General features: G+C 42.6%; 1 protein-coding gene across 1 annotated transcript in view; it reads right to left on the bottom strand.

The window, feature by feature from the left end:
* LARGE1 (LARGE xylosyl- and glucuronyltransferase 1) overlaps positions 1-27905 on the bottom strand; it is a 478727-nt gene that overhangs the window by 241018 nt on the left and 209804 nt on the right. Inside the window, 1 exon segment of the mRNA XM_049115330.1 lies at positions 17795-17918. Coding sequence (XP_048971287.1) covers positions 17795-17918 — 124 coding nt within the window.

The following is a 27905-nucleotide window of genomic DNA, read 5'->3' as shown; positions in this document are numbered from 1 at the left end:
TAATGTGTCCAGAACAGGCAACATCTGGGTGCTGCTTATGTGTCACATGACAGAAATAAAAGGACATAAATCCACTTGGCTGGTCTCTGAGTTGGTGGCTTGAATTTTCCACCCCATTACCTTCAAGGACATCACAGTCAGGGATGGCCTCAATAGCAGACTCACACATGATTTTGTCTGATTTCAGTACACTGGTTCTTAATTAGGGCTGATTTTGCCCACTCTCTGGCATTTGGCAACACTAGAGTCATGTGTGGTTACCACATCCTGAGGGGAAGACAGCCACTGGGTACCTAGTGGGTAGAGGCCAGGAATGCTGCCAAACACCTTAAGATTAGACAAACTCCCAAAAAGAGGATTATCTGCCCCAAAACATCAAGGGTGCTATGGCTGAGGCACCTTGTTCAAAAATACTAGTGAAAATTTGAGACACCTGGGTGGCTCAGTGAGTTAAGTCTCGAACCTTGGTTTCCATTCAGGTCATGATCTCAGTCAAGGTTGTGAGATCGAGTTGCGTGTTGGGTTTGTGCTCAGTGGGGAGTGTACTGAGCATTTCTCTCCCTCTGTCTCTGTACTCCCCTAACTACCCGCCCCCCAATAAATAAATCATTAAAAAATACTGGTGAAACCTTGAAAAATGTGTACGGATAAGCAGGTGAAATCTTGATTTGATCCTGGTACCAGTGTAAAAGTTTGACTCAGTTTGACCTACTGGAAAATACTGTGTTATCCAGAATTAGTGAAGTACCTCTTCAGAGGAAGAAGGCAAGAGTGTGAAGTCCTCAGCATCATGAGCTAAAGGAAGAAAAGAGGCAATTCCATAAACCCACAAATAAGATAAAAAAAACTTAAATGAGGCTTATAAAGAGAAGAATACAACGTTTAGACAAGCAAGATTGCCCAGTGGCCAATTCAAGGAGGGCTTTCTTGGCTGGCAGCAATTAGCTGGCTGAGACTGGGGCTGCCCCTATCCCAGCAAGAACTCCATGCTTCCACTAGGCCCAGGCACCCCCTCTCCCTGGAGGATAAGCCTCATCCTAAATGCAACTTCGCATTGAACCAAGGACTCCAAGCTCCACACGCTGGGCACCTGTCATTACTTAGCATCCTCCTGAATACTTTGCCCTAAGCTTAGGCTCTCTTGTACAGAGCCCCAGATGTTAGCTCCACTCCCACGCCTGCCCTGTATAAAGTAGAGCAGATTCCTTCTGCTGGGTCACAGCCCCAGATCCACTTAACTGTGTCCCAACCAGGCTCATGTAACAAATGACACACCTGTACATCTGATGATCCTGCACTATGCAATTATTTAGGGGGAAAAAATCACACTATCAGCACTTCTCCATTTTGGACAGCTCCCAGCCACACACATTACACTATGGTCTCTCTAGTGGTTATCTAGACAACAGCCAGAACTCCTGCTCCTCCCACTAAAGCATGCTCCTTTGTCAGTTTCCCTCAATATACATGAGACCACCATGCACCCACCAGCTTGTTCTAGAACTCTACGAGGTGAACTTGATTCCTCTCTCCCTCCACGGATACATTCAACAGGTCCCAAACCCTGTCATATCAGCTGTAAAAAAAAAAAAAAAAAATTAATCTGCCTTTAACGGTGGTCACCTGAAGAGGGAAGAAGCAGTCTAAGAAAGAGACTTTTAATTAAAACCCATCTATATCTTCTTTTTGGGGATAGTCATAGTGTAAAGCAGCAAGTCTGGAGTAGATGAACCAATTCTATTCTTTATTTTTTACTCATCTACCACAACACCCTGCCCCCAGGATCCATATGGTCACTGGGTCATCGGTCCTGAGAACCTTAAGATCAAGATCTTGGACTGACTTGTTCATTTTACCAATGCTCCCTAGCACACAGAGGTGGCATTCTGTTGCAAGTTATCTAATAAATAAGAGAAACAGAACCTCAGGAAAAAACTTGACAATGCTCATCCCATCCAGCTCCCCTTTTGTCCTCAAACCCACTGAACAGATCAGGGACATTGATTTTTTTTAAATGGTTTCTGCACACTGTAAAATCAAAGTTCAATTTTCCAAATATCAGGCCAGTTAGGTTCACACTCATCCACTACTAAGCATGCTTCTCTCTGCCTTATGTATCCTGTGGGTAATTCACAGGTACACATGTATCTCCACCTGAGCATCCCTGGTGGTAGATTCACTATCTTAGCTCAGAAACTCCCCTAGTGGTTTCTAAGATATTTTGCATATGGTAGACATTCAATTTGTTTGCTTTTAATGCAAATGTGGACATAGTGGCATACGGATACTGAAGACTAGAAGGTAACAGTAATTTAATTTTTTTCCCATGGGCATCCTGAGGAGCCCCAGGTGATAGTCTTGGCGAACTGGTGTATTAATTTCTTCTACTATCAAAAGACCTGGCCTTCCTTTTTTTTTTTTTTTTTAGGTCTGGCCTTACTAAGTGAAAAACAGAAGGCCAGGAAGATAAAAGAAACACATTTCTTTCTTTTCTGACAGAAAAAGTACAATGATGAGGGTATTAAGTTTTATAGCTAAGCTCAGCAGATAATAATCAGACAAAGGAATCCTGCTTGGGGAAAGGTATTCTCTTCTTTGGGCAGTGAAAACCTGTCATTAATTCACAGAGCCCGATAAAAAGCTCTTCCGCCTTCTCTCCACCCTCTTCCTCAAGCCCTCCTTGTTCTGGATAATGATGTACCCAGCATGGATACGCCCCTTCTCTTTCCCCTTCACTTCTGGAAATCACACTAGCTTCAAGGCCCAGCTCCAAATCCCATTTCTCCTGGGAAGCCAGCCCTGACTATCCAGCTGGTAACTGACTGGTACTGCACCACTCTCCATTTCATTCACTGGTACTAAATTCCTGCAGAAGACATTAGCTTTTCTGCGTCTGAGCTCTGACAGAATCTTGTGCATTCAGCAAATCCTTATCTACTGATTGACTTGTACCAATGTATAGACCCGACCCAAGTTACTTCCTCTTAATTGAGAATTCAGCTAGGTAGCTGAATTAATTAGAGTTAGCATCCGATTTCCCAAGCCAGCCAGTTACCCTGGGCTACTGGTAGTCCATCTATCTTGAGAGGCTGGGAATTTCCCCATGGACAGACTAGTTGCCTTAGGAAATCCCAACAAAGTTACCCAAACCAAACTCCAAAAGTGGTTAATTCAGAAGTCACAGATTAAAAAGAGCAAGTAAGGAAAAAACAACACACACACACACACATATATATATACATATATATATATATATACATATATATACTAGTTATCCCTGCTTCCTAAATATGCATTTTCTTCTCACAACAAACCTACAAAGGGAAGTGTGAGAGACTCTACTGGTTGCCTACTCAGAGCTGCTCCTCTAGTCTCTGCTGTGAAGGCTGCAAACACAGAAACCCTCACTCTCCCAGTCTCCCCTGTAGACAGCATATAGATATAGGACAATCCTGACCAGCACACCTGATGGGAAGTCTGCTGGGAGATTCTGGGGAGAAGATTCCCTCCCCCTGGGAGGGAGGGAGAGAGAGAGAGAGAGAGAAAGAGAGATGGGGACAGAGAGAACCCACATTTCCTTCCCAATGTCCTGAGAGGAGATGACTTGCTGGGTTTGCTATGACCACTGTAACCATGAGGAGCCCAAGAGAACACCCATGAACACTACCATCTCTCATGGAACTGCCAATCATTTATAAGAAAAATGGATATGTTGTTTAAGCCATATTTACTGGGATAGTTCTTCCTTTCATATATATATATATATATATATATATATATATATATATATATATATATAAAATGTTCCATATATAATATATATATGCAATGTTATATACAACATTCTAGTATGTCTAGTTCACCATGTTACCTGAAATAGAGGTCTTCCCTCCTCACTTTTCCTCCCCATCTATTGTTTAGAGCTCAGTCTAAATCTCAAGGAAATTATTCTTGGCCCACCATTCTATTCATGTTTGGGTTGCTCTACTCTAGGCTGTCATGCCACTGTTTCCTTTTTCATAACACTTGTTATTGTATAGTTATTTGTTAAACACTTCTCTTCTATAATTATTTCTTCAGTACCTTTAATGCCTAAGTACTGGTCATAAGCCCAACTCATCCACTACAGGGATGGACCCCCTCTGTTCTTAACCACCCTATCTATCCCCCACTGTTAACAGAGTACTTGCACATAATTGACTCTAAGTAAATGTTTGAATGAAGGAGTCTTAATAAGAATGCTGAAGCTTTTCCTCCACTCAGCAGGAAGAGTCCCAGGAGCAGTTACTTCTATCAGCTGTGAATATGAAAAGGAAAGAGTGGTATCCTATGTTCTGGATAATTATCAACCTTTGCTCAAGGAAGAATTTCCAACCCTTGGAGAAAGAATGGTTTATGTAGCAAAAGGCCATTATTGTGAAGATTGAGCATTTGGGGAAAGATCAAATAGGATATCGCCAGACACAAAAATAAATTTTGGGTAATTTAAAGACTTAAATTTAAAGGGAGAAACATTCAGACTAGGAAAAAAATGAAAATTTTTATCCAAGGGCAAGGAAAATTTGTATATGGCAAGGAGAAATGGAAAAAATTCTAAGAAAATTCAAGGGAAAATTCTAGTAGATTTGATTAACTGAAATGAAATCTATTTCAATTTGACTAATTGAAATGTATATTATATACATCGTATACATATAGATGTGTATATATACAATGTATGTATATATGCATACATACATATATATTATAGCACTTTGTATTACAACATATGCATATTATATACAATTATATATACAATGCATATATGTACATATTACATGTTATATATTTATACAATATATGCATATCATAAATACATGCCATGTGTGTATTATATATACCTAACATATACAGTATATACTAAAATGTGTATTATACACATACAATTAAAATACACCTATGTAGGGGATGGCATTTTACAGTGTTATGTTCTAGGAATCAAAACCCAGACCCACTACCAGGATAAAGGCTGTGATCCTGTTTCCAACCTCTGCAAACCAAGATGTCTTGGCCAAACTGCCTCGAGTTTTAGGTTCCTCATCTGCAAAATGGGATCATCATAGCACTAATTTTATAGAGTGATAATTAAGTGAGAGAACCCACATTAAATACTTAGTATTGTATCTAGTACATAAGTACCAAATAAATGCTAGGTTTTACTGTTATCTTATTACTGTTTTCCATGTTCATTGTTGTCTGCTACCTTATTTAGTGTTTAGCTTAATAATATTTACTCCATTACTCATTCCTAAATTAGCCGGAGGACTGCCATTTTCTCATTCACAGAACCAGCTTTCGAAAATTTAATTCTAGTTTTGCTTTTCATTTTTCTTATTTCACAGCCTTCTGCTATTAACTTTATTTTCCTTCTGCTTTCCTTAGGTCCACACCATTATTCTTGTTTAAATTATCAAATGGAATGTGAGGTGCATTTATCATCATCTTTGTGTTTGAATAATGAAGGCACTGAAGGCTATTAAAACATCTCCAATGACAGCTTTGAGCACATTCCATAAGCTTTACTGTGAAATATTCCTCTTTTGTGGTTTTGAAAATAGGCTATAATTTTTAGTTTTACTTCCTTTTGGATTAAATAAGCATTTAGAAAAATTCTTCACCTTCCTCTAATTTCCAGGTATGTTGAACTTCCCATTTAAAAGTTTGTTTCTGATGTAGTATTACTTCACTGTAGCCAAAAGGGGGCCTGTATAATTTTTATGGTTTGGAATTTAATGAGGTTTTCTTGCACCCTCAATTTATGTAATTTCTCCAAAAACACATGAAAATCCAATTTTATTCCATTTTATGGATATAAGCTTTGATATCTACTCATAATGATTATATTCTTAAAACTGTCATTAAAATTATGATTTGCCTTTTTAGTGGCTGAAACTCAATATATCCTATATTTCTATCAGTTTTTGCTTTATGTATTTGAAAGCTTTCTAACTTAGAAAACAGCATGGCTATTATTTCCTCTTATGGATATCATGCTTGTCAATTTGAAATTACTAATTTCAATTAAATATACTTTATTTTTGAGATAGTCTGAAATTAACATCTGTACCTTTTTTTCCTTTGTATGTCTGAGACATCCTACATATAAACTTATTTTTTAATTTCATAATTTATTTTAGGTATATTTTTGAAGATTGTAAGCAGTTAAGATACCGTTACTTAAGCATTGGGGTGTTTCTCCATTAAAAGAAATTTAAAGTATGTACATTTGTTAAAATAAGTAATGTTGGTTTTGTTCTGGAATAGTATTTTTAAGCATTATTTTTCAGCTCTGTGAAAAAAATTGACATACATTACAATCTCTCCTTTTAAATGAACGATTCAACAAATGTATACAGTCTGCAACCACCACGCGATCACTATATACAACAATTCTATCTCCCTCCTCCCCATTTTCCTCATACCCCTTTTAGGTGGTCTCTTCCACCCCACTCTTTGGGTTCTAGTACCTCCTGCCTTGCTTTCAAGAATTTTGTGTAGTCATATATAATATGCAGTATTTTGTGTCTGGCGTTTTTCACTTAGTGTACTACTTCTGAGATTCCCTGATACTGTTGTATATATCACATTCACTGCTGAATTAACATTCCACTGAATGGATATACTAATTGTTTTCTCTGGTTGATGGACATTGGCATTCTATGAACAAAGCTGCTGTGAATATTCACATACAAATTTTTGTATGTGAATGTTTTTATTTCTCCTGCTGGTGGGCCATAATGTGAGACTGTTTAACTTCTTAAGAAATGGACAAACTGTTTTACAAAGTGGATGTACCATTTTACATGTCTACTCATGTACAACAGTTCTGGTTGTCCCACATTCTCACCAACACTTGGTATTTTCACTCTTTTAAGATCTTGATCATTGTAGTGGGTGTGAAGTAGAATCTCCTGGTGACCTAATTTGCATTTCCCTGATGACTAATGATGTTGAGCACTTTGGGGGGGTGGGCATTTACTGGCTATCCTTGTCTTCCTTACTGATGTGTCTCTTAAAATCCACTGTCCATTTTTAAATTGGGTCATTTGTCTTCTTGTACTGTTCTAAGAGTTCTCTGCATATTCCAGATACAAATCTTTTATCAGACATATACTTTGTAAATATGCTGAGTCTGTGGCTTGTCGTCTTCTTATTCATGTCTCAGAACAACAAAAACCAGTTTATTAGTCCAATTTATTAGTATTTCTTGCTCTTTTAGTTTGTGTTTTTCATAACCCACTTGAGAAATCTTTGCCTAACCCAAGGTCACTAAGATTTTCTTCTCTGTTCTCTTCCATCAGTTCTATTGTTTTAGTCTTTACATTTAGGTGTAAGATTATTTTCAAGTTAATTTTTGCATATGCTACAACAAGGCTCATTTTCCCCCATTTGTATATCTTACGTTCCAGCATTCTTATTTTTTTCTTTTTCATTTTGTTTCTGCTCCCTACCTACATTACACAGACTTTGTTTCACTTGCAATATTAATATTCATCTCTGATAACTCAGTTTTAATTCTATTTATAACTTTACCCATGGTCAGCTTTGAGTTTTGCAAAAACAGCTTACTTTTTCATTCTCCTGATGATCAGAGTGAAGGGTTACAGAATCCCACCTGAGTTACACAAAACGCAGGAAATGTAGCAGCTTTTAAATCCAACACACACTTCCCAGCTGGTTTTAAAATGACTGATCAGCACTCTAGTTTTCTAGTGCAGCGTCTTTTCCAATAGCCCAGAGATGGAAGCACCCTAAGTGTCCACTGATGGTGAATGGAAAAGAGACCATTATTCAGCCCTAAAAAATAAGGAGATCATCTGTGACAACATGGATGGCCCTGAGGGCATTACAAGAGAAATAAGACTGAGAAAAGTAATACATATAATCTCACTTACATGGGAATCTCGGAAAAACAGAACCAAACAAAGAAACAGCAATTAAAAAAAAAAGCCCCAAGCTCATAGACACAGAGAAGGGACAGGTGGTTGCCAGAGGTGGGAGGTACAGGGTGAGCAAGATGGGTAAACATGGAAACAACAACAAAACTACTTGGTTATTTATGTATGTTTTTAAGAACAACTTTTGGCATTTGCATTCATCTTTGCAATAGACTTAAAACAATTATTTACATATCATCCCATGTGTAACTTCTTTCAGTACACATTGCCTGCCCCTCTAGAATGAGACTTTCTCATTCTGAATATTCATTTTGATTACTTATATGGTTGGCTGGCAAATCACTGATGATACTTCTTCAAGTATACACTGGTGTATATTTTGTGAGCTCTTGCATAGAATATAATTTTCTGTTGTCTTTATACACGAGAAAATGTGGCTAGTATTCTGAGGTCCCTGCTCAGAAAGGGCTGTAGAAATTTTCTTAAGGACGTCTATTATTATAGCAAAAAGACTCAGCCAGAATTTTTATTCTTCAAAGATATGTCTCTCTCCACCCTCTGCCCTTGTGTCATGGTGGAGCCTCAGAAATCAGGCTCCAGTGCTCCCTCATAGCCACCACCCCTATATAGATGGCCACTGAGTCATTGAAATGCAGCCTAAGTTTAAATGCGTGAAATACACATTGACTACTGAAGGCAGTATGAAAAAAAGTATATAAAATTATCTCCTTAGTAATTTTGAAAATACTGATCTTGTTGAAATTATAGTATTTTGGATATATAGGTTTAAATAAAATGCTATTATTAAAATTCCTTTCACTTGTTTCATTTTGCCTTTGGAAATGTGACCAGTAGAAAACTTGAAATTATACCTATGATTTGTCACTATATTTCTATCGGACAGTGCTGCTCAAGGGTTGGACTACTTAGAGTCATATTCTGGTTCAAAATGCTGAATAATTTTAACAAGTTTCTTTTATAAGATTCCACTTCCTCACCTGGAAATGGGTGAAAATAATTATACTAACCTCAAGGCTTACTGTGGGGATAAAATAATATTATGCTTGTAAAGCTATTATGTTGGCATATAATCAATTCTTATTAATGAGAGTTATTATTAATCTTAAAGGGAGGATTTTTTTAAATCCTCATAACTCAATATGTTTCTAGGGTATCCCATGATGTGGGCAACCTATCACCCATTTTGCCTAGATTGTAGGGCTCCTTTTCATCTGCATGCATAGAATTCTTCTCTCCTCTTGGGTTTCATCAACCTATGGATGGACCACTCAACACGCTTGCCTTAAAGTGCCAGAAGCTCCTAATTTTCATCACACCACTTCAGCCACTCCATCTCTGGGTAATATGTCAAAAAATATACCTCATCTAAGGCACTGAAGCTCTAACATTTTACTCCCAAAATCCAGCCTTTTATCCTTTGAAAACATTTGGACAAAGACTCCTATTCTCACTGGGAATATATCCTAACCTCCTAATTCCCACTTCATTCTGCCCATCCCCTTCACCCATCAGATACTGCTGGTCTTTTTTTTTTTTTTTTGGTTGAGCTTATAATGTCAAAATCCATCACTATAACCACCTTTTTCAATCACTGTTGCTGGTTTTTAACTCAAGTTGTGGATAGGTATGATTTTTGGTACAAGGGAAGAGCACTGTATTAAAGACCAAAAGAAGTATATTTTGGTATCAGTTGTATTTCCAATTAGCAGCATTCTGCTACTTCCTTTGATAAATCCCTTATTATTATTTTTTTTTATTTATTATTTTTTAAGATTTTATTTATTTATTCATGAGATAGAGAGAGACAGAGAGGCAGAGACACAGGCAGAGGGAGAAGCAGGCTCCATGCAAGGATGCAGGGAGCCTGATGTGGGACTTGATCCTGGGTCTCCAGGATCAAGCCCTGGGCTGAAGGCGGCACTAAACTGCTGAGCCACCCGGGCTGCCCTGATAAATCCCTTATTAATACAAGCAAACATGTGCTGTTTCCACAGCAGGGGATTCTTGAGGACACAGTGAAATAAGGTACACAAAAACATCTCCTTCTTTACTGAGGGAAATGAACCAAGAACGAGAAGACCACAGCGATGAAAATGGGAAGGGATCAATGTTCACGATCAGGGAAAGGGTGGATCAGGGGACACTTAATTGCTTTAAAGGTGTTTAAGTGTCTAAGCCCAGGCCAATGACTGCTCCTGATGGGGCATGTCAGGTACATAGATCTGACACACCTGTTGTATTCTGAAGGCCCACAGAGAATAGTAGACAGAGACAAAAAGTAAGCCCATTCAAGGAAGGCAACAACGTGGAAACCATGTATTACATAAGAACGTTGAAAGATATATTTAAGTGTCACCCAGATTCCAAGCACTGCCATTCGGGATATGATTGAAAGAATGGGGAAGAGAAGACTCAGTAGATCTGCTGGTCTCCAAACAGCTGGTTGACTCACTCTGCAGTCCCATGGCATAAAACCAATGCATTTCCTGGAGCCACTTTTACCAGGTTTTGTCCGAAGAGCTGGGCATAGAGATAAAAGTTACAGGACTTGCCCTCCTGGTTCTCACAGTCTAGTGGGAAAGGAGACTGTTAACAGGAGTTAACAGACAATGATATCTACACTTGCATTTGGTCTTTATTAATGCTCAGGACCAATGGGAGAATCAAAAAGATAAAAGATTTCAGGACAGCACAAGGCGGATATTTCTAATAGAGTTTCTAAATATGGAACAAGGTCCTTTGGGAGGTAATGGTCTCTTATCTCTGGAAGTATTCAAAAGCAGAAGATTAATGACCATTTATATAGAATATTATAGAAGAAAGTGGAAGGTTATGCCAAATGAATGCCAAGTTCCTTCCTAATTAAGATTCTATGATTCTCAAAAAGAGACAGGGCCCATTCATTAAGACACTCCATTTTATAAAGAAATATTTGCCTGTGTATAAAGTGAATTGTACAATCGACACAAAGATTCTTTTCTAATGCAGATTACAATTTCCTGTTGGTTGCTTACAATTTTCCATGTGTGATATTTAAAAGCTAACGACCACCTCCTGTGTTTTCAGATGCATTTCACTCCCATGTCCATTCTACAATCTCACCTTGTTATCCGAGAGAGAGAAGAACCTATTGCAAAGGCCAGAGGTGCACTGCTGGCCAGATAGAACCAGCCCTCATATTCACAAACCACATGGATAATCCAGGGCCCAAGAAAAACAATGAAGAGAATGGGAGATAATAACTTTTCCAGACCTGGACATAATATTTAACCCCTGTCAGCCCTCCTATAGAACATGAGATGCAAAAAGAGAGAAGGAAACAAGGGTGAAGACTTAAGAGGTTAATCATAGCCATTTTCAAATATAGAAAAAGAGAAAACACAGAATTCACGAGTCCCTACTATGTGCCAAGCACTGTGTGCTTTCCATTATGAGACCTCATTTACTGCATTTAATCTTCACCTTTAATAAAGAAGGGCTAGAGGTAACAACTTTAAAAGACAATTAAGCATTGTGTGTTATTCTCAGTATTACCGAATTATTAGTGAAGTCGCACAATTCCAAAGGTCACACACACTTCACTTCTCACTCTTCTGCCAGGCATCTTAGAGCAGATCATGTCCTCCATGAGACTTCTGTCCTTCCTCTGCAGGTCAAGCCTAACTGGAACCTGCTCCAGCCCTATGGGGGTAGAGTTGGTGACGGTCCATGGTGTTCAACCACCGTCAAGTGCAGTGCCTTTGAGCGATAGCCCAGGCCCCACAATCAAAACACCCAGACCCAATTCTGGGAAGAGGACTGTGTTGGAAAGAATCACATGTGATCCTGGATAATTCTTAACCCTCCCTGGACCTCATCTGTCCAAAGACAGCTATTTTTATCGAGCTTCCTCCGAACCCTGAATCCCTAGGGCTTCTTATTTGTATCAGTCCTTCCTAACTGGAAATGTCCAACATTCAGGAAGCACATCTTCCTGGGAAACAGATAGGGTAGGTAGCAGTTTATCCACCCCCTAATGAGAGGAACAATAGAAGTATGTCTCCCAAAGGACAGCAGGGTGCTGAAGATGGCAGTTATCTAAAGAGAGCTTCTGCGATACTCCACAAAGACCAGCACAAAGGTAACAGAGGATGAGTAGGGAGCCAATTTTTAGAGTCAGCCATTAATATTTTTTGGAGCCATAGCCCTGAATCCCACTTCATAACCTTTCTGATGTTGGTAACGAGCAGGCATCAGGTCTAAGAGAAAAGGAGATAAATTAGGACCCCCAGCTGGACAGGTGAATCATGAAACGGCTGCGGCCCTAGGAGCTTCCCGTTGCAAGCTCGGGTTCATCCTCACCCCAGCTGATGGCATGGGATTGACTTTCTGGGCCAACTGGGGCAAGATCAAGGGCTAGTTGGTATGCAGGGTCTTGTGTGAAAACTGACAAGGTATGTACTGCTGATTTAAGGGAAACTGCCTAGAGAGTGACTGCTTCATTTGGAAAACAACCTTGGGTGAAGTGATGGGGCTGTCCTGAACTTCAGCAGCATTGTGAATATAGTGTCCTTTTATCTACAGCAGGAAGCTCCATCTCCTTTAATGGAGGGGTCATGCTTAAAGCATTTGTTCTTCATCAACAACCAGGAAAAAAAACACCACCGAGAGCTTAGAGGACCCTTGTCTAGTCACAATTACAGGGTCCCAGCTTAAAAACAAGCCATAGGGGAGCCTGGGTGGCTCAGTCGGTTAAAAGGCTGACTCTTGGTTTTGGCTCAGGTCATGACCTTAGGGACCTGGGATTGAGTCCTACATTGGGCTCCGTGCTCAGCAGGCAGTCTGCTTGTGGATTCTCTCCCTCTGCCCCTCCCCCTACTTGTGCACACACTCATTCTCTCTCTCTCTCTCTCAAATAAATAAATCTTAAAAAAAAAAAATATATATATACAAGCAGACCACAGGGAAGGAAATCTAACACAGGAGAGCATGGGTTGTGAAGTCAAGTAGTTCTGGGTTTTAATCCTGACTCTGCCATCTACGAGCTACACACAGGACTTGGGGTTGGTTTGGTTGACCACCCCAAAGCCTTACCCTCCTTATCTGCATGGTGGGGATAATAATAGCACTTGCTCCACAGAGCTGGGGGCATTCTATAAAAGGAGCACATCACACATAAGATACCAAGGGTCCCATAGATAGCACAAGTTACACTGCAGCCTGACAGGGTCCTGAGGCACAGAAAACAGGAATCCTATGTTCAAGCACAACTCAACAGTGGCGGATGTGTTCCTCGGTGGCTGTAGTCCCTGACTCCCTCCTTCCCTTCGGATCTGCTCTACATCCATGTCTACTGAATTACACAATCCTCTATCTCCTAGCATTCCATTTGGAAAGGGAAAAGTTATTTTTTTATTTATTTTTTTTTTTTTTGGAAAGGGAAAAGTTAAATAGCAGCTGTGGCATTTATTAGCTGCCTGATTGTAGGCAAATACTCTTCAACTCCATGCTTCAATTTATAAATTATCTGTGAGATGGCGGTAATCAAACTTCAGTCCATCCCACAAGGCTGCCGTTGAGGGGCAAGGGACAGCATGCCATCATCTACAAAGCTCCCCACAAAAATAAGTCCCCCATCCTGCTCTTCCTTTCTCTGGTGAGAGGAGTTATGCATCTTGAATGGAGTTCTGGGTACAAAAATGTGCTCAGTCCTGGTAGCCTGTTGATATGGGGACTGGGAGGCTGGAAATGAATGGGCCCTGTAAACATCAGAAGACCAATGAGCATTTCACAGGCCACAGAGACAAGCAAGCTGAGTGATCACTATTTGCAAATCTGCACTAATTGGCCATTACCAAGAGAAGCATACCAGTCCACAGCAGACTTCCTGCAGTTCATTTGTAATCATGCACCAATCCCTTATAAATTTCCTCTTCCCTTTTAGTCCGTTCTCCAGCACTAACAGATATAATAAGGGGCCCACAGGAATGTTTCCGAGAAATGCCATTTCCAACAGCTGTACAAAGTGATTTTCCAGCACCAGTTTGGGGGTGGGGGGCATCATGTGTGCCTGCTGAGGGTACCATCGGACACGCTTTCTAAATGCAACTGCACAACACAGCACGGGCCCTCTCCTCTCCCCTTCTTCCTCCTTTGCTAACATCAGCTGATGGATGGCGTTTTAATGCATTCATGGAAAGACACTCACCTGTCCCAGGGCTGCTCTTGGGACTTTACACAGGGTAGCACAGATGGAGCTGCCTTATTTATGCCACTGCAGGGTGACTGGTAGACAAATACCTGGCTGTCCGCCCATACCTTAAGGCCCAACAGGCCTTAGGAATGTGGTGAGCCCTGACAATGATAAAGAAACCCCTTCCTAATGGCTTTATTACTCATAAGGACCCAGCTCTAAGTTTACTGTATATCATCATTTTGCAAATATTTTCATAGGCCGGGCATCACAGGAGGCATTAAAGATAGAAGGGTGATAAAAAGCAGACCTATCTCGGTCCTTTTGGAACCAGCTATCTAGGGGCGAGAAAGACCAGTTTTCTCCACAAAGACAAGAAAGATCACATTGTGTGATGAAATGTATGTGATCCCATGAGAACATACAACAAAGTGTCCCCTATCAGATACTGAATGCAGGGAAGGCTTCCCGGAGTAAATGTAGCTTAAGTGAAAAAAACATGGAATTAACTAGCAATGGGGAAGAGGAGGCCAACTGGGGAACAGAGTTTAACAGACAGAGGAGTAGCCTGTGTAGTGGCCCCCCTGGTGAGAGGGAAGGAGCAGAGCACTTGTGATGATCCAGTGAGTGAGCGGTGGTACTGTGGTAGACAACAGAGCCGGAGGAGGCAGGAGCCAGAAAGCCCAAGTCCAGATCCTAGCCTCTATCTTTGGAGCACCAGGATACCACGCAGGGTTTTATGCACAGGAAAGGGAACTGGCATGGTTGGGCATGCTTCTGGGAGAGCCAACTCATGCTGCTGAGAGAGAATACATCTGGGGGAGGAGTGGGCAGAGGGGAAAAGACCAAAACTGCTGTTGTGTTGGGGAGAGGTCAGAAAAGCTCAGAGAGGGATGGCGGCCAGGAAGATGGAGACCAGCTAGGAATGGGATGAGCAGACACAGGGTGAGGGAAGAGGGATGGCAGAGGTGAACTCTTGGGGGTGCCTGGGTGACTCACCGGGTTAAGCGTCTGCCTTCAGCTCAGGTCATGATCCCGGGGTCCTGGGATAGAGCCCCGCATTGGGCTCCCTGCTCAGTGCGAGTCTGCTTCTCCTTCTTCCCCACCCACCCTTCCTGCTTTCTCCCTCATGCTCCCTCTCTCAAATAAATAAATAAAATCTTTAAAAAAAAAAAAAAAAAAGATGAACCTTGATTCTGGAAGAGCAGCTAAGCAGGCATATAGCAGTGCTACGGCCAGGAGAGGCTCAAGCTGCGGGGACTGGGCAAACCATGGTTTGGGGTTTGCAGAGCTAGATTACATATAAATCATCACTATTGTGATCATCAGTTATGGCAAAATTGTGTTTACAAAATGCTTTCATACTCATTGTCCTTACAGGATTCTGACAAGAGTCTCAGGGGATATAAGATGGTGGGAGATGGGAATTTCATTGGAAGGGAAATAAAATGCAGGTGTGTTTGAGACTTTGAACAGGGTAGTCAGTGTAGTTGGTAGCAAAGGTCACGCTAGAGGATAAGACACTGGAGACAAAAAAAAAAAAAAAGAAGACGACACTGGAGACAGTATCTTTTAGAACACATCTGATTGTATTTTTCTTAATTCTTATTTTTTAAGCCATGGACTCTGTGATTCCAATGGATAAAAATCCAATATGTAAAATAATGAACAGTCGGTCTTCCAGGATGGAAGTGGGCGTGCAAGAGTCAGAGCAGCAGTCCCTCTGCCCCCATGTCGTCCAAGACCTCAACCTCAGGGATGCCCCAGGGTTCCCGGGAGCAGAGTACAGTCCTTGGTGCCTTACTCCTTCAGATGTCCTTCAGACATCTCCCAAATGTCTGTGGATTTCACGAGCATTTTAATCTTACTTTGTGCCTTGGCTGCAAAGGAGAGTGGGGCCTTTTCAAAAACCTGCTGCATTCCAGACACTGCTGTGCCTTCACAGGTGTTATTTTGTTTAGTCCTTGTCTTGGTGGCTGTCACTGTGCCACCCATCTAACACCTGACTGAGCCAGGGCTCAGACACCAATTCAGATGGTTCTTCGACAGCAAGCCAAGATGTGAACTTGGGGTTCTGCTGAACCACTTTTGTGTTTTCTTAAAAAGTAGTGGGGGGCACAGACTTGCAAGGAGCATGGCACAGGATTGCCCAAAAAAGAGCAATGAAGGAGGCAGAAGCATCCTTGTGCACCAGGCGCCACGCCTCCCTCCCATTGCTTTTCCCCCACTGTGTTGGCGCCAAGACCCTGGGAGACAGAGAGGCTTGCTTTCACCTTAATTAGCGTAGCAATTTGCTAAATTTTGTTTTTCCCTTTTAAGAGTGTTAATCAATTTTAGCTCAGAATAGATTGGAATGGCACACAAATTACCACGACAATCCCCAAATGCTAAATTCTGAACATCTCGATCAACCTCAGAGTCTGAAATATGGGAAAATCAGAAACTCTGGCCGGCATCTCTGTGATCTATTTAAAATGTTATGGCTCTGAAATGAAAAGATAATGGCTTTATGAGGTTTGGAACAAGCAATTTGCTAGAATCAGCCTCATGCCTAGGTGTTCAGTCCTTCCCAAGGTGATAGGAGATAGAACATCAACATATTTCAGCAAAGTTACGTGTTCTCCTAACAACAGCAATTTGTTAAATTCACAAGCATTACAGGGTATCAGCTATGCACCAGAAATCAGAAAAGAGTAAGACGTGCTTTCCTGCCCCCTCCCCTATTAAAAAAGGTTCTAAACTAAACCAGCAGATAGACTGCTGAAGAAGTTTTCTTTGGAGAAGTCAGGGAAGGTTCTCAGAGGAAGTACCAATGCAGCAGGTGAGTAGGAGTTGTGACAAGGCAGGTGGAAGGGAATGTCAGTTGGAAGGAACAGCATAAGCAAAGACTCAAAAGTAGGAGAGGAAGCAGAGACTAGACGTAGTTTCCTAGAGCTGAGTAACAGGATGAATTTCCAGGAATGACACAGATGAGACTGGAAGAAGAGTCAAGAACCAGAAGCAGGACTTCTTGAGACTATGAATTCCAATCCTGATCCAGGCAACATGGCAATACAGATGGCTTTTAAGCAAGGAAATGATATGACCAAATGAGTCTTATTCGGTGAAACTTCTGGCCCAACACAATCTTTACTATTGTGTTGCATAATCTTTTAAAAGCACATTCACACACATTCTCTCATTTCTGCCTTTTCATTACCCAGTGAGGTTGGTATGATCACCTTTTTACTGATGAGAAAACAGACACAGCAAAGGTACAGATTATTTACTTTGTATCTTACGACAAGTGACAATACAACAAATTAAAACCCAGGCCCCTGACTCTGAATTCAGCACTGATCTCACTGGTAGCAGAATTCTCTAGAAGAGCCACCAAAGACCTCTTTCAGATGCATACCAGGTCTTCCCCTTCTGAAGAAACCCTTTAAAGAAAGTTGGTCTGTGCCAGAACCACACAGACCAGCACACATTCTGTGCTGAAGTAGTGGTCCCTTTGATGCTTTCTGTAGTAATATCAGATCTGAGTGACAAACAGCCTAAGTTATACCCTGGGCATTTCCAGCTGAAAGCTGAGGTTTCTACCACTGCCAGTCTACAAGGCCACAACCAAGAAAAGCTTCCAGCATGCGGTGCTCAGGGAGGCACCTCTCCCTCCTGCCTGTACCTTGAGCTCATCTGCGTTGTAGAAGTCTACGCGCACGGCCGGCACCATCCAGGTCTGGAAGAGCGTTGCCAGGATCTGCTCTGCGATGGAGTCAGCAATGAGGTGGAAGTGCAAGGGGTTCCGCCTGTGAGAAGTGGAGGGAAGAGGAGTCAGGAGGGACGAGTCAGGGAGTTCCAGCCACAAAATCACATTCTTTCTAACTTGTAATGTGCCCATCAGTTTCTAACAGCAGCTGTGAAAGGAAGTCAGGCACATGACCAACCCAATGCTTGCTGACAAGGATGGCGGAAGCTGAAAAGGAGAGAAGGTATTTCACCCAACCACAAGATTTCAGACGGTCAAATCATTGGTAACCCTCCATTCGAGCCAACCCTAATAGCATTTTTGTGTCTCTAAAAATCTTAAGCAGGGCACAGATAACAATTTGGCCAGCCCGTTATTTCTACCATCTAGACGTATGGGCATCAGTTTCAGGAGCACGTGGTCAGACAATGAAGTCTTTAGACTGAATGCAACAGACAAGATACTTCTCCCACAGCACAGTACTGAGTTCTGTTTTCTGCTTGTTCTTCTCCAAAAGAAACCCAGGCATCCAAGATGGCATCACCAGGGAACCCCATCGCCGGACATCAGCTTACTCTCAACTTCTAATATTCCTAGAGTTTTTTTTTATTCATTCCCCTCGGCCAACCAGACATTACTGAGGGAGCATCCGAAATAGCCGGCATTACACAAGGGCAAAGCTTCTGGAGTCCAATGGAAATGGGTGCAAATCCCAGTCATGGCATTTATTAGTGGGGATTTTGAGTGTGTTGCTTCTGCCTCTGCACTGCTGTTTCTTCATTCTGTAAAATGTTGAGAGAAATCTCTTTATCAGGCTACTGTGTATGAGGTAAGTAGAAGAGATAAGGCATATGAATAATAAACACAGGATGATAAATAGCAGATATACCTTCTAGTCTTATAAATACAACTGAGCTAGCAGAAGTGACAGTGTGAACTATAATACCACAAATGAGTGCCTCTGGGAAATCTAAAGATGAAAATGACCTGGTTCCCCTGACCTCAAGGAGCTCACACTCCTTATAGGGACAGATGATCCACAATTTAATATACACACATGGTGGCACATTATGTTGTTAACAACCACAACCACAACACAGCATTCTATGAGAGTAAAGGCAAAAAAGGGCTAATTCTGACTGGGTCAGGAGGACGTGGAGGAGCTGGGGAAGCAGTGCCCTAGAAGATATAGGAGTTTGATAGGAAGCAAAGGGAGAGTGGACACAATCCAAGGAGAGTAACAGGAGACAACAGCTAGCGCCCAGGGGGTGCTGGGAGCATGGGGGGTAGGGAAGCAGTTAGCTGGGACTCTAAGGTCAGAGCAGAGGAGGAGAGAGCAGTGAGTGCAGGAAGCAGTGCAGTGAATACCCAATTAAATAGTCCCTACTATATTCGCGAGGTGTGGGGAGCAATGTGACCCACCTCCTAGCTCTCAGCCTCTGAGCCTCTTCCCAGCCCTATTCCAGAACCACAGACCTTCTGTTTTCCATGCCCTCTCTTCACCTGAGACTGCAGATTCAGTTTGCTCTGTAAGAACCTTCATGCATTTGCTCATTTGATAAATACTTACTGAGCACCTATTACTTGGCGGGAGATGAGCAGGATGCCAGGGACAAGGTAAGGCACACCATTGCTGCCCTCTCAAATCTCCTGGTCTGGCCCCCTCTCCTCCCACCCTTCACACTCCCCAGCCAGCATTTATCTTTTGTTCAGCCTTCAGTTCTGAGGGCCACCATCATTTTCTCCTGGAGCCCTTCCCTGACTACCCATGCCTGGCTCAGGGTCCCTTCCTAATAGTCAGTTACCTCAGTACCATGCACCCACCCTCAGGTTTTGGTCGCCTTTTTACCTGTCTAGATCCCCACTTGACTGTGAGCTTGGAGAAGTCAAGGATCATGCCCGTTATGTTAAAAAATATCACCACATAATCTAGCTCTGTGCATAGAATGCAGGAGGAGTTCAATAAATGGACTGGATTAAGTGATGGATGGTGGAGAGAGAAGGGGAAGGGAGGTAGACACATCATTTAGAAGAGGAGACTAGGTGAATGTGAAGTGAGGATCTGACTGAGACCATGTCTGGGGAAAAGCAGCACAGAAGCTGAATCTAGAGGGATTTCAGGAAAAGAGATCTTAGAGAAAGGGGGGAAATGAAGGGGAAGATGCATAAGGGGACACTGAGGTTCCTGGGTTGGTGGTGATGTCTCCAGGACAGGGGTTACAAAAAGCAAGGCACATCAGAGGAAGATGAGGGGTTTGAGATTGGACACACCAAGTTTAAGGTGAGCGTAGCAAAGCCAGATGGAGCTGAACGGAAGAGTCTAGACCCGAAGGTGATTATCATCCAAGGCTAACCCACCATATATGTAACAGGTGCTCAAAGATGATAAACAGAGTAAATGAACAGAAGACACAAACAGGACTGCAGAATTTCTCCATGGGACCTAATGCCTGAACACTGCAGATTCTCCCATTAAACTATCTATACTCAAGGGGAAAGGGCCCTATAGCATTCCTTGGAAGCCCTACAACAAGTTTTCCTGTAAGAAGCTACCAGTTGGCCTGAGTGATGATTGGTGGTCATATATTTATCAGCCAATGACTTACCTGAAGGCTAAATGAGAGGTACTAGTCAGAGTCCTTGGGAAGACAGACGGTCCATTTAGCCCTCGGTGTTGGTACAACCAGCCTCCCTCTCCCACAGGAGCCATGATGGAGGGCAGCCCCGGTGGCGCAGTGGTTTAGCGCCGCCTGCAGCCCAGGGTGTGATCCTGGAGACCCGGGATCGAGTCCCACGTTAGGCTCCCTGCATGGAGCCTGCTTCTCCCTCTGCCTGTGTCTCTGCCCCCCTCTCTCTCTCTCTCTCTCATGAATAAATAAAATCTTTAAAAAAAATAAAAAAGGAGCCATGATGGAGTCTTACGCATCAAGAATGGATAAAAGAAAGCCTTCCTGTCAATTTTCAATTTTATCCACAATGGAGGAATGGCATAATTTTAGACACAGTGAAAATACCAAACAGACCAAGGTACGTATATTTGTTTCAACACAATCCTGCTATTCACGTGTCTCTGTCTTCATGTGCTCCAAAAAATACTTGCCTCCTACTTAGAAGTCCCATGAATTCCTGTTTATCATTCAGACTTCCCTTTGCAAGTTAGCTCCTCCCGGACACCTTCTTTGAGCTCATCCTTGTCCCTTTTTCCTGCTAACTTGGCATCTCATATAAAAAACATCCCAACCATTTCTTTCTTTTCTTTTCTTTTCTTCTTTTTTCTTTTCTTCCTTTCTTTCTTCCTTTCTTTCTTTCTTTCTTTCTTTCTTTCTTTCTTCTTTCTTTCTTTCTTTCTTTCTTTCTTTCTTTCTTTCTTTCTTTCTTTCTTTCTTTCTCTCTCTCTCTCTCTCTCTCTCTTTCTTTCCTTTCTTTCTTTCTTTCTTCTTTCTTCTTCTTCTTTCTTTCTTTCCCTCCCTTCCTTCCTTCCTTCCTTCCTTCCTTCCTTCCTTCCTTCCTTCCTTCCTTCCTTCCTTCCTTCTTTCCTTCCCTTCCTTCCCTTCCTTTCTCTCTCTCTCTCTCTCTTTCTTTCTTTCTGGCTCCACACCCAGCATGGAGCCCAACATGGGGCTTGAACTCACAACCCTGAGATCAAGACTTAAGCTAAGACATCAAGAGTCACACGTTATCAACTCAGCCACCCAAGCACCCCAAAACCTGTCTACCATTTCTAACATGACACTGTATAAGTATTGAAACATGTGGCTCCTTATCTCTACTAGGAGGTCTCTGAGGACAAAAACCATGTTTTCATCTCCATCCCTAGTGGCCAGAGGAGAGCCTGGCACATAATAGGTGCTCAACAAACACTTGTGCAACAAGTGTTTGGCCACAGGAGAAAAGAAAACCAAAGTCCCTCCTTCCAGGTCACCATTAGCCTTACCATGAGAAGGCAACAACAGTCAATGGCATTATCTGCATCAATGCTTCAGAGCCGGGGACACTGCTCGAGAATGTCTGGGTCAGAGCCCTGGCTGTGTTAACTACTAACTGAGTGACCAGAAGCAAGTTAACGCATCTTTCTAGGCCTCAATTTATTCATCTTCAAATTAGGAACAGTAACAGTAAGTAAACAATATTGCATTGTAAGGACTAAGTGATATAATATAAAGTGCCTGTTATGAAAGATTTGAATGTATGTTAACCACTAGTATGGTCTGAGTGCTTATGGCATGCCCCCCTAAATTCATGTCGAATCCTAAGCCCTAGGGTATCAGGAAGTGGGGCCTTTGGGAGGTGAGTATGCTGTGAGGCTGCAGCCCTCCTGAAAGGGATTAGTGTCTTTATAAAAGCAGCTTCAGAGAGCTCTCACCCTCCTCCCATCATAGAAGGACACAGGAATTGGCAGTCTGCAACCAAAAAGCAGTCTCCACTACCCCGCCTCCCTTAAGACCATGCTGTGCCATGATCCTAGACTTCCCAGTCTCTGAGACTGTGAGGAACAGATTTCTGTGGTCTATAAGCGCCCCCCCCCCCCATCTCCAGTCTGTGGTATTTTGTTGTACCAGCCCGAGCAGACTACGACAGCCATTGTCAGTGCTAACTTATTAGGAAACTGTGATTTTTCTCTCCTGCTTTGCATTACTCTTCAAATGAAGTAATTTCAATTAGTTCTTCCATCCATAAAACAAAAAATGAGTTGAATGAAGAAACATGCAACAAAGAGCTATCAAGCAGTAAGTACATGTAAGGCATAATAGGGGTTTAGGTGATGCTAGAGCTGGGACTCTCTGCTGGTGCAGCTATCAATCTGGTAGAAGCAGAGAGAGAATGCCAATAACTACATAAACACTGGAACATGGCTGTGCCCTAACACTGGGCCACCTCACAGAGCTGCAAAGTGTGGGAATGGCACACCTCCTGGGGAGCCACCTGTATAGACTGATATGGACAGTAAGTGAAGGGTACCCCTAGAGTTGAATGGTGAGCAACCTGTACAAGTGTACAGGACAACTCTGCAAAGAGAAGCACAAAAGCTACAGGGGTGGAAGCTACTTCTCAACCGTGGAGCATCTACAATGTTTACATGGACTAAGTGGCAATTAAACCAGACCTTTAGATGAGAAGAGATGGGAGGAAGGAGGAAGGCAATACGTAGGATGTAACAGAATAAGGAAAGGAACAGAGGCGGGAAAGTACATTGCATATCTATGAAGGAATGACAGGCTTATTTGGGTGGATCATACAACAACATTTATTGGACACCTACTGCATGCCAAGAATAGGGAGGATAAAAAGAAAAAGTGCAAGTCCTAATGGCAGGGCAGGCCAGAGTGCGTGACTTCTTAAGATCCATGACTTTCATTGTCTAAGAGAAAGAGAGCCAGACAAGATTTGGGTGCTGAGCAGGAAGGCGATAAAGTTGTAATTCGAGACATTAACCTGGCTACAGAGCTGAAGACAGACCAGCGTGGAAAGAGGAATAGGCTCGCAGAGGAGGATGCTGCCAGCATCTGATGAGGCTTTCCCCTTACAAGCTCTTGCTCTGGTCTATTTCAAGCAACTCCCCAGAAGGGAAAATAAATCCAGAGACACTTAGCTCATCTTTAGGGCAAAACTAGCTGTTTGCTTTGTTAAAGAGGTCCGTGTGCCTCATCAGAATATGCAAATACTGAATCAGAGGACACATCAGGGCCCCCCAGCCCAGGGGACCACTGAGACCCTGCCAGTTCATGGACAGTCTCACCAGCCCCATGCAGGCTCACAAGCAGCAGCTTGATCTCACTGCTGTGAGCAAGATGCTCAGAGCAGCTCTAAGCTCCACTTTCGGCACCATCATGAGAATGTGGGTCCTGTCAACTGTACCTCCTGGAGGCCACAGGAGAAGCACCTGAAAATACTGCCCAGACTACTTTGCTTCAAATTTCTGTACAAACCAGAATGTTTCCCTCAAGTTTCAATCTATAAATCCAACCACCAACTAGCTGGTCCTCCCTTCATGCCCAAAGGCCACAGAGTATCAAGATGGCCTAATGACAACTCTCCTAACACCAGGTGACTAAGAAGTTGCGTAGTGTTTAGTAACTTGTCTCTCCTCGAGACTGTAAGCTCCATGAGGATAGACATTTGCTCTGTCATTCACTGGGGTAGCCTAGCCCCCAAAACAACAGGACCTATTAGAGGCTCCTAACACAGACGTGTCCCACAGAATTCCATGCCAGGGCTAAGGGCACACCATCTATCCAGCCTCACACAAGCTGGAAACAGGAGCATCATCAGCGCTCCTTCCCCGCCCACCTCCCACACCCCCAATCAATCCCACACCCTGGAGGCAGCCTAGTCCACTGGTTAGGAGCCAGGCCTTTAAAGCCAAATTGCCTAGCTGCTTCTCATCTTGATCTGTCACCAACTAAAGACAGGATATTGGACAAGCATGTTAGTCTTGGAGTCTCAGCTTCTGAATCCATAAAATGGGGTTGTTATTATCAAATTGAATTAAAGTGTATGAAGCACTTAGAACAGTGACCCCCAAGGAATATGGACTTAATGAATGTTAGCTTGACTAGTGTACCTGCTCTTCGGTGAGAGCTCACAAATACATGCTCCCCTTCTCTCCCTGTCTCTGAGCTGGCTCCCTCCAACAGATCCTCTGTCCTGTAAGCCCAGGACTCCCTCCAAAATGATCACATAACCCCCTGTTCGTTGTCGGATGCATAAAGTCCCGCCTCCCGCATGGAGCTGGCAGGAGGTTTGATAATCTCATCCGGTCCACCTCTCCAAACACATGTCTTCCTACTCCCCTTCCACAGACCTGCACTCCAACCATTCCCTTCCCCAGATGTGCATGTGACCAACTTTCTCCTTCTTAAGGAATAAAGTGCCACCTGCTCAGGGAGGCCCTCCATGGCCACTCCATCAAAAGTGCCCCCTCCCTCTCCAAGGGCTCCCCCCACTGCATTGCCCTATTAGTTTCTTCTCAGCACTGGAACTCTCTATATCAATCTGCAGGTCTATCTCCTGCCCGCTGCTAGAACGTGAGCTGTGTAGGGAGGAGTTTCTCTGCTTCCACAATGCACTTATCCTCCTGTTTTCTCACTCTACATGCCAGTGCTTGGCAAGGGCCTAGCCGTGGGTACAATGTCAGAGACTAATCACGTTTTCCCGCAGGCTCAAGTGCATGCTGCCTCTCTTCTTTGACCACCTTCACATTGCTTTGCTAACTGCTTCCAGCCTTCTGTGGTCAACGTAGATGTCACTGTACTCGATGAGGAAGCCATTCAACTGGGTCAGGTGTCCTTCTTTTATGTCTCCCACTGATTTCAGAACTCAAAACACAGAGGAATGCTATAGTCTACTAAATATTCACTTCTCTGTTCCCTATGAGATGGGGTCTTGGCACTGGGACCTGTATTTTGTAAATAATCATGTCCCTGTATTTTTACTAGTCCCTGTAGATATAACATCCAGTAATTTTTTATTTAAAGAATAAATAAATAGACAAGTTAATAATCACCAAAGAGATCCAAATGTCCTTACAGTCTGACACAGGTATCTGGGTGTTACAAGCAGAGGCATTCAGAAAAAAATGTGGGAGTAAACCTTTTAGCATTGTATTGGGCAAGGGTCTCTTAGGCAAAAAACCCAAAGCACAAACAAACAAACTGGTCCTAATCAGAATTAAAAATGTTTGTGTTTCAAAAGATACCATCAGGAAAGTAGAAAAGTTAACTCAGAATGGGAGAAAATATTTGCAGATATTTATCTGATAAAGGACCTGTAACCATAATATATAAAGATCTTCTATAATTCAAACAATACAAAGACATGTAAGCTGATTAAAAACTGAGCAAAGGAGGGGTGCGTGGGTGGCTCAGTCAAACATTCAACTCGAGGTTTTGGCTCAGGTCACAATCTTGCAGGTTGTGAGACGGAGCCCCACGTCAGGCTCTGCACTCAGCGGGGACTCCACTTGAAGGTTCTTTCTCCCTCTGACCCTCTGCCCACTCACATGCTCTCACTCTCTCTAAAATAAATAAATTTGAAAAAACAAAAAGCCAAAGGAAAGGATTTGAACAGTCATTTCTCAAAGAGGATACACAGATGGCCAATAAGCTCAAGAAAAGATGCTTGACAACATTAGATACCAGGAAAACGTCAATCAAAACTACAAAGTACCACTTCACAGCCATCAAACAGCTAAAATAAGAGAACAACAAGTACTGGTGAGGACTTGGGGATATTGGAGCCCTCATTTGTCACTTATGGAATTGGAAGATGGTGTAGAGCTGTTTTGGAAACCGGTTCTGGGGATTTCTCCAGAAATTAAGCATAAAAAGTTAACAGCTGGTGAGCTCTTCAGCAGCCCTGCTCCTAGTTAGACACCCATACTTGTACACAAACCTTCACAGGAGCATCATCCAGAACTGCCAAGAAATGGAAACAACCCCAATGACCACTATGTGCTGAGTGGATACACAAAAGGTGGTGGTGCCATGGACTGGAGTATTATTGGAAACGCAAATACAAGAAGCATCGAAGACCCCTGCTATGACACCGATGAACTTTGAGAATGTGGTACTCGGCGAAAGCAGCCACTCATGAGAGACTAAACAGTGAGAGACTCCTTGATGTGAAAGGTCCAGAATCCTCAAATCTACAGGCACAGAAAGATGAGGGGCTGTCAGTGGATGGAAGAAGGGGGACATGGGGAGCGAGTCCTCATGGAGACAAAGGGATCTTGCTGAGATGATGAAAACAGCCTAACATTAGGAAGTAGTGATGGTTGGACAAGTCAGAGAACACTAAAAACCAATGGACTGTACTCACTTGAAGAGTGAACATTAGGTATGTGAATTAGATGCCAACACGTTCTCATCTGCCTGCGATGGGAAGTGGCCTGTTTGGGGGAGGGAAAGAGACCTGGTCTGCTCAGCTGTTTCTGGGCTTCTCTCTCCTGAGGGAGCTGGGCTATAAGGCCAATGGTTTGCTGTGTCAGGAAGGCCTGCAGGTGTCAGGGCTGGCCTCTACCAGAAGGGAAACCCAACTAATGGGGGTGAGAAAAAGCCCAACCGTGCCTGCATTTGAGAGAATATCCTACTGCGCCCACATTTTGAAGAAATGTCCTGCAGCTCAGAACAGTGATAAAAAGGACTTTCATTCTCCATGTGTGACTTCTGAGTCTTATTTTACATTTAGTTCCTAATCAGGAAGGTAAGAAATAGTTTTAATGATAGGGTCCTCAAATTCCAAAATCAGTCAAAGGCCAAGGGCCCCACCCCCCACCCCTTGCTCTTTTGTTCACAGGGAGATAGCAGGAGTTAGACAGACATTAAGAATATATTTATATCAACTGAACTGCATCAAGCAAAGGAGGAGAACTTAGAATTTTTTCTTACAGAAAAAGATAATTTCTCGATATAGGATTCAATGTTATTTAAATTTATTTCTACAACATCTAAAATAGTCTTTTATACCAGTCATCAATTATATGCATTTTGGGAGCATTGATTTAAGCCCAGGAGCAAAGGCTTTTTTGTGAATAGGCCAGAACATCTTCATATACAACCAGTCCCACGTAGCTTGCCGGGGTCTGAACAATACAGACATTAAGCCTGGTCTATATTCAGACCAGATCACACTTTTACAACAAAGAAAGCAGCAAGTGCATGTTTCATCTTCAGCAGAGCCTGCAGACTTTGCTCATAATGAGCAATGCTCCTGCTGCCTCTATGATTTCCTTAACTACTCCCCTGTTCCAGGTTGGGATGCAATAAATATGGTAATACAAAGAGCAAAGATGATTAAACCCCAGCCTTCTCCCTGCTTTTCTTTCTTCTCTTGTCAGGAATGTGCCACAGCCCCTACAGGGCAATCCAGGGTCTGCTTTTATTAAAATATACAGGGACATCTGAGCTGAAATAATCCTTAATTATTAAGTTTACAATGGAATTGCAATTCTAGAAAAAGAAAGAGTCTGTGACAGTACCTCCAATGCTCAGTGAATCTGTTATCCTTAAGGATTTAATAGAACTCACTGCAGAAAAACACAGCAGCCGGA

This window comes from Canis lupus, chromosome 10, assembly GCF_003254725.2.
Source record: "Canis lupus dingo isolate Sandy chromosome 10, ASM325472v2, whole genome shotgun sequence".
Lineage (NCBI taxonomy): Eukaryota > Metazoa > Chordata > Mammalia > Carnivora > Canidae > Canis > Canis lupus.
The sequence above is the reverse complement of the archived record's forward strand: the minus strand, read 5'-3'. Positions and strand labels throughout refer to the sequence as shown.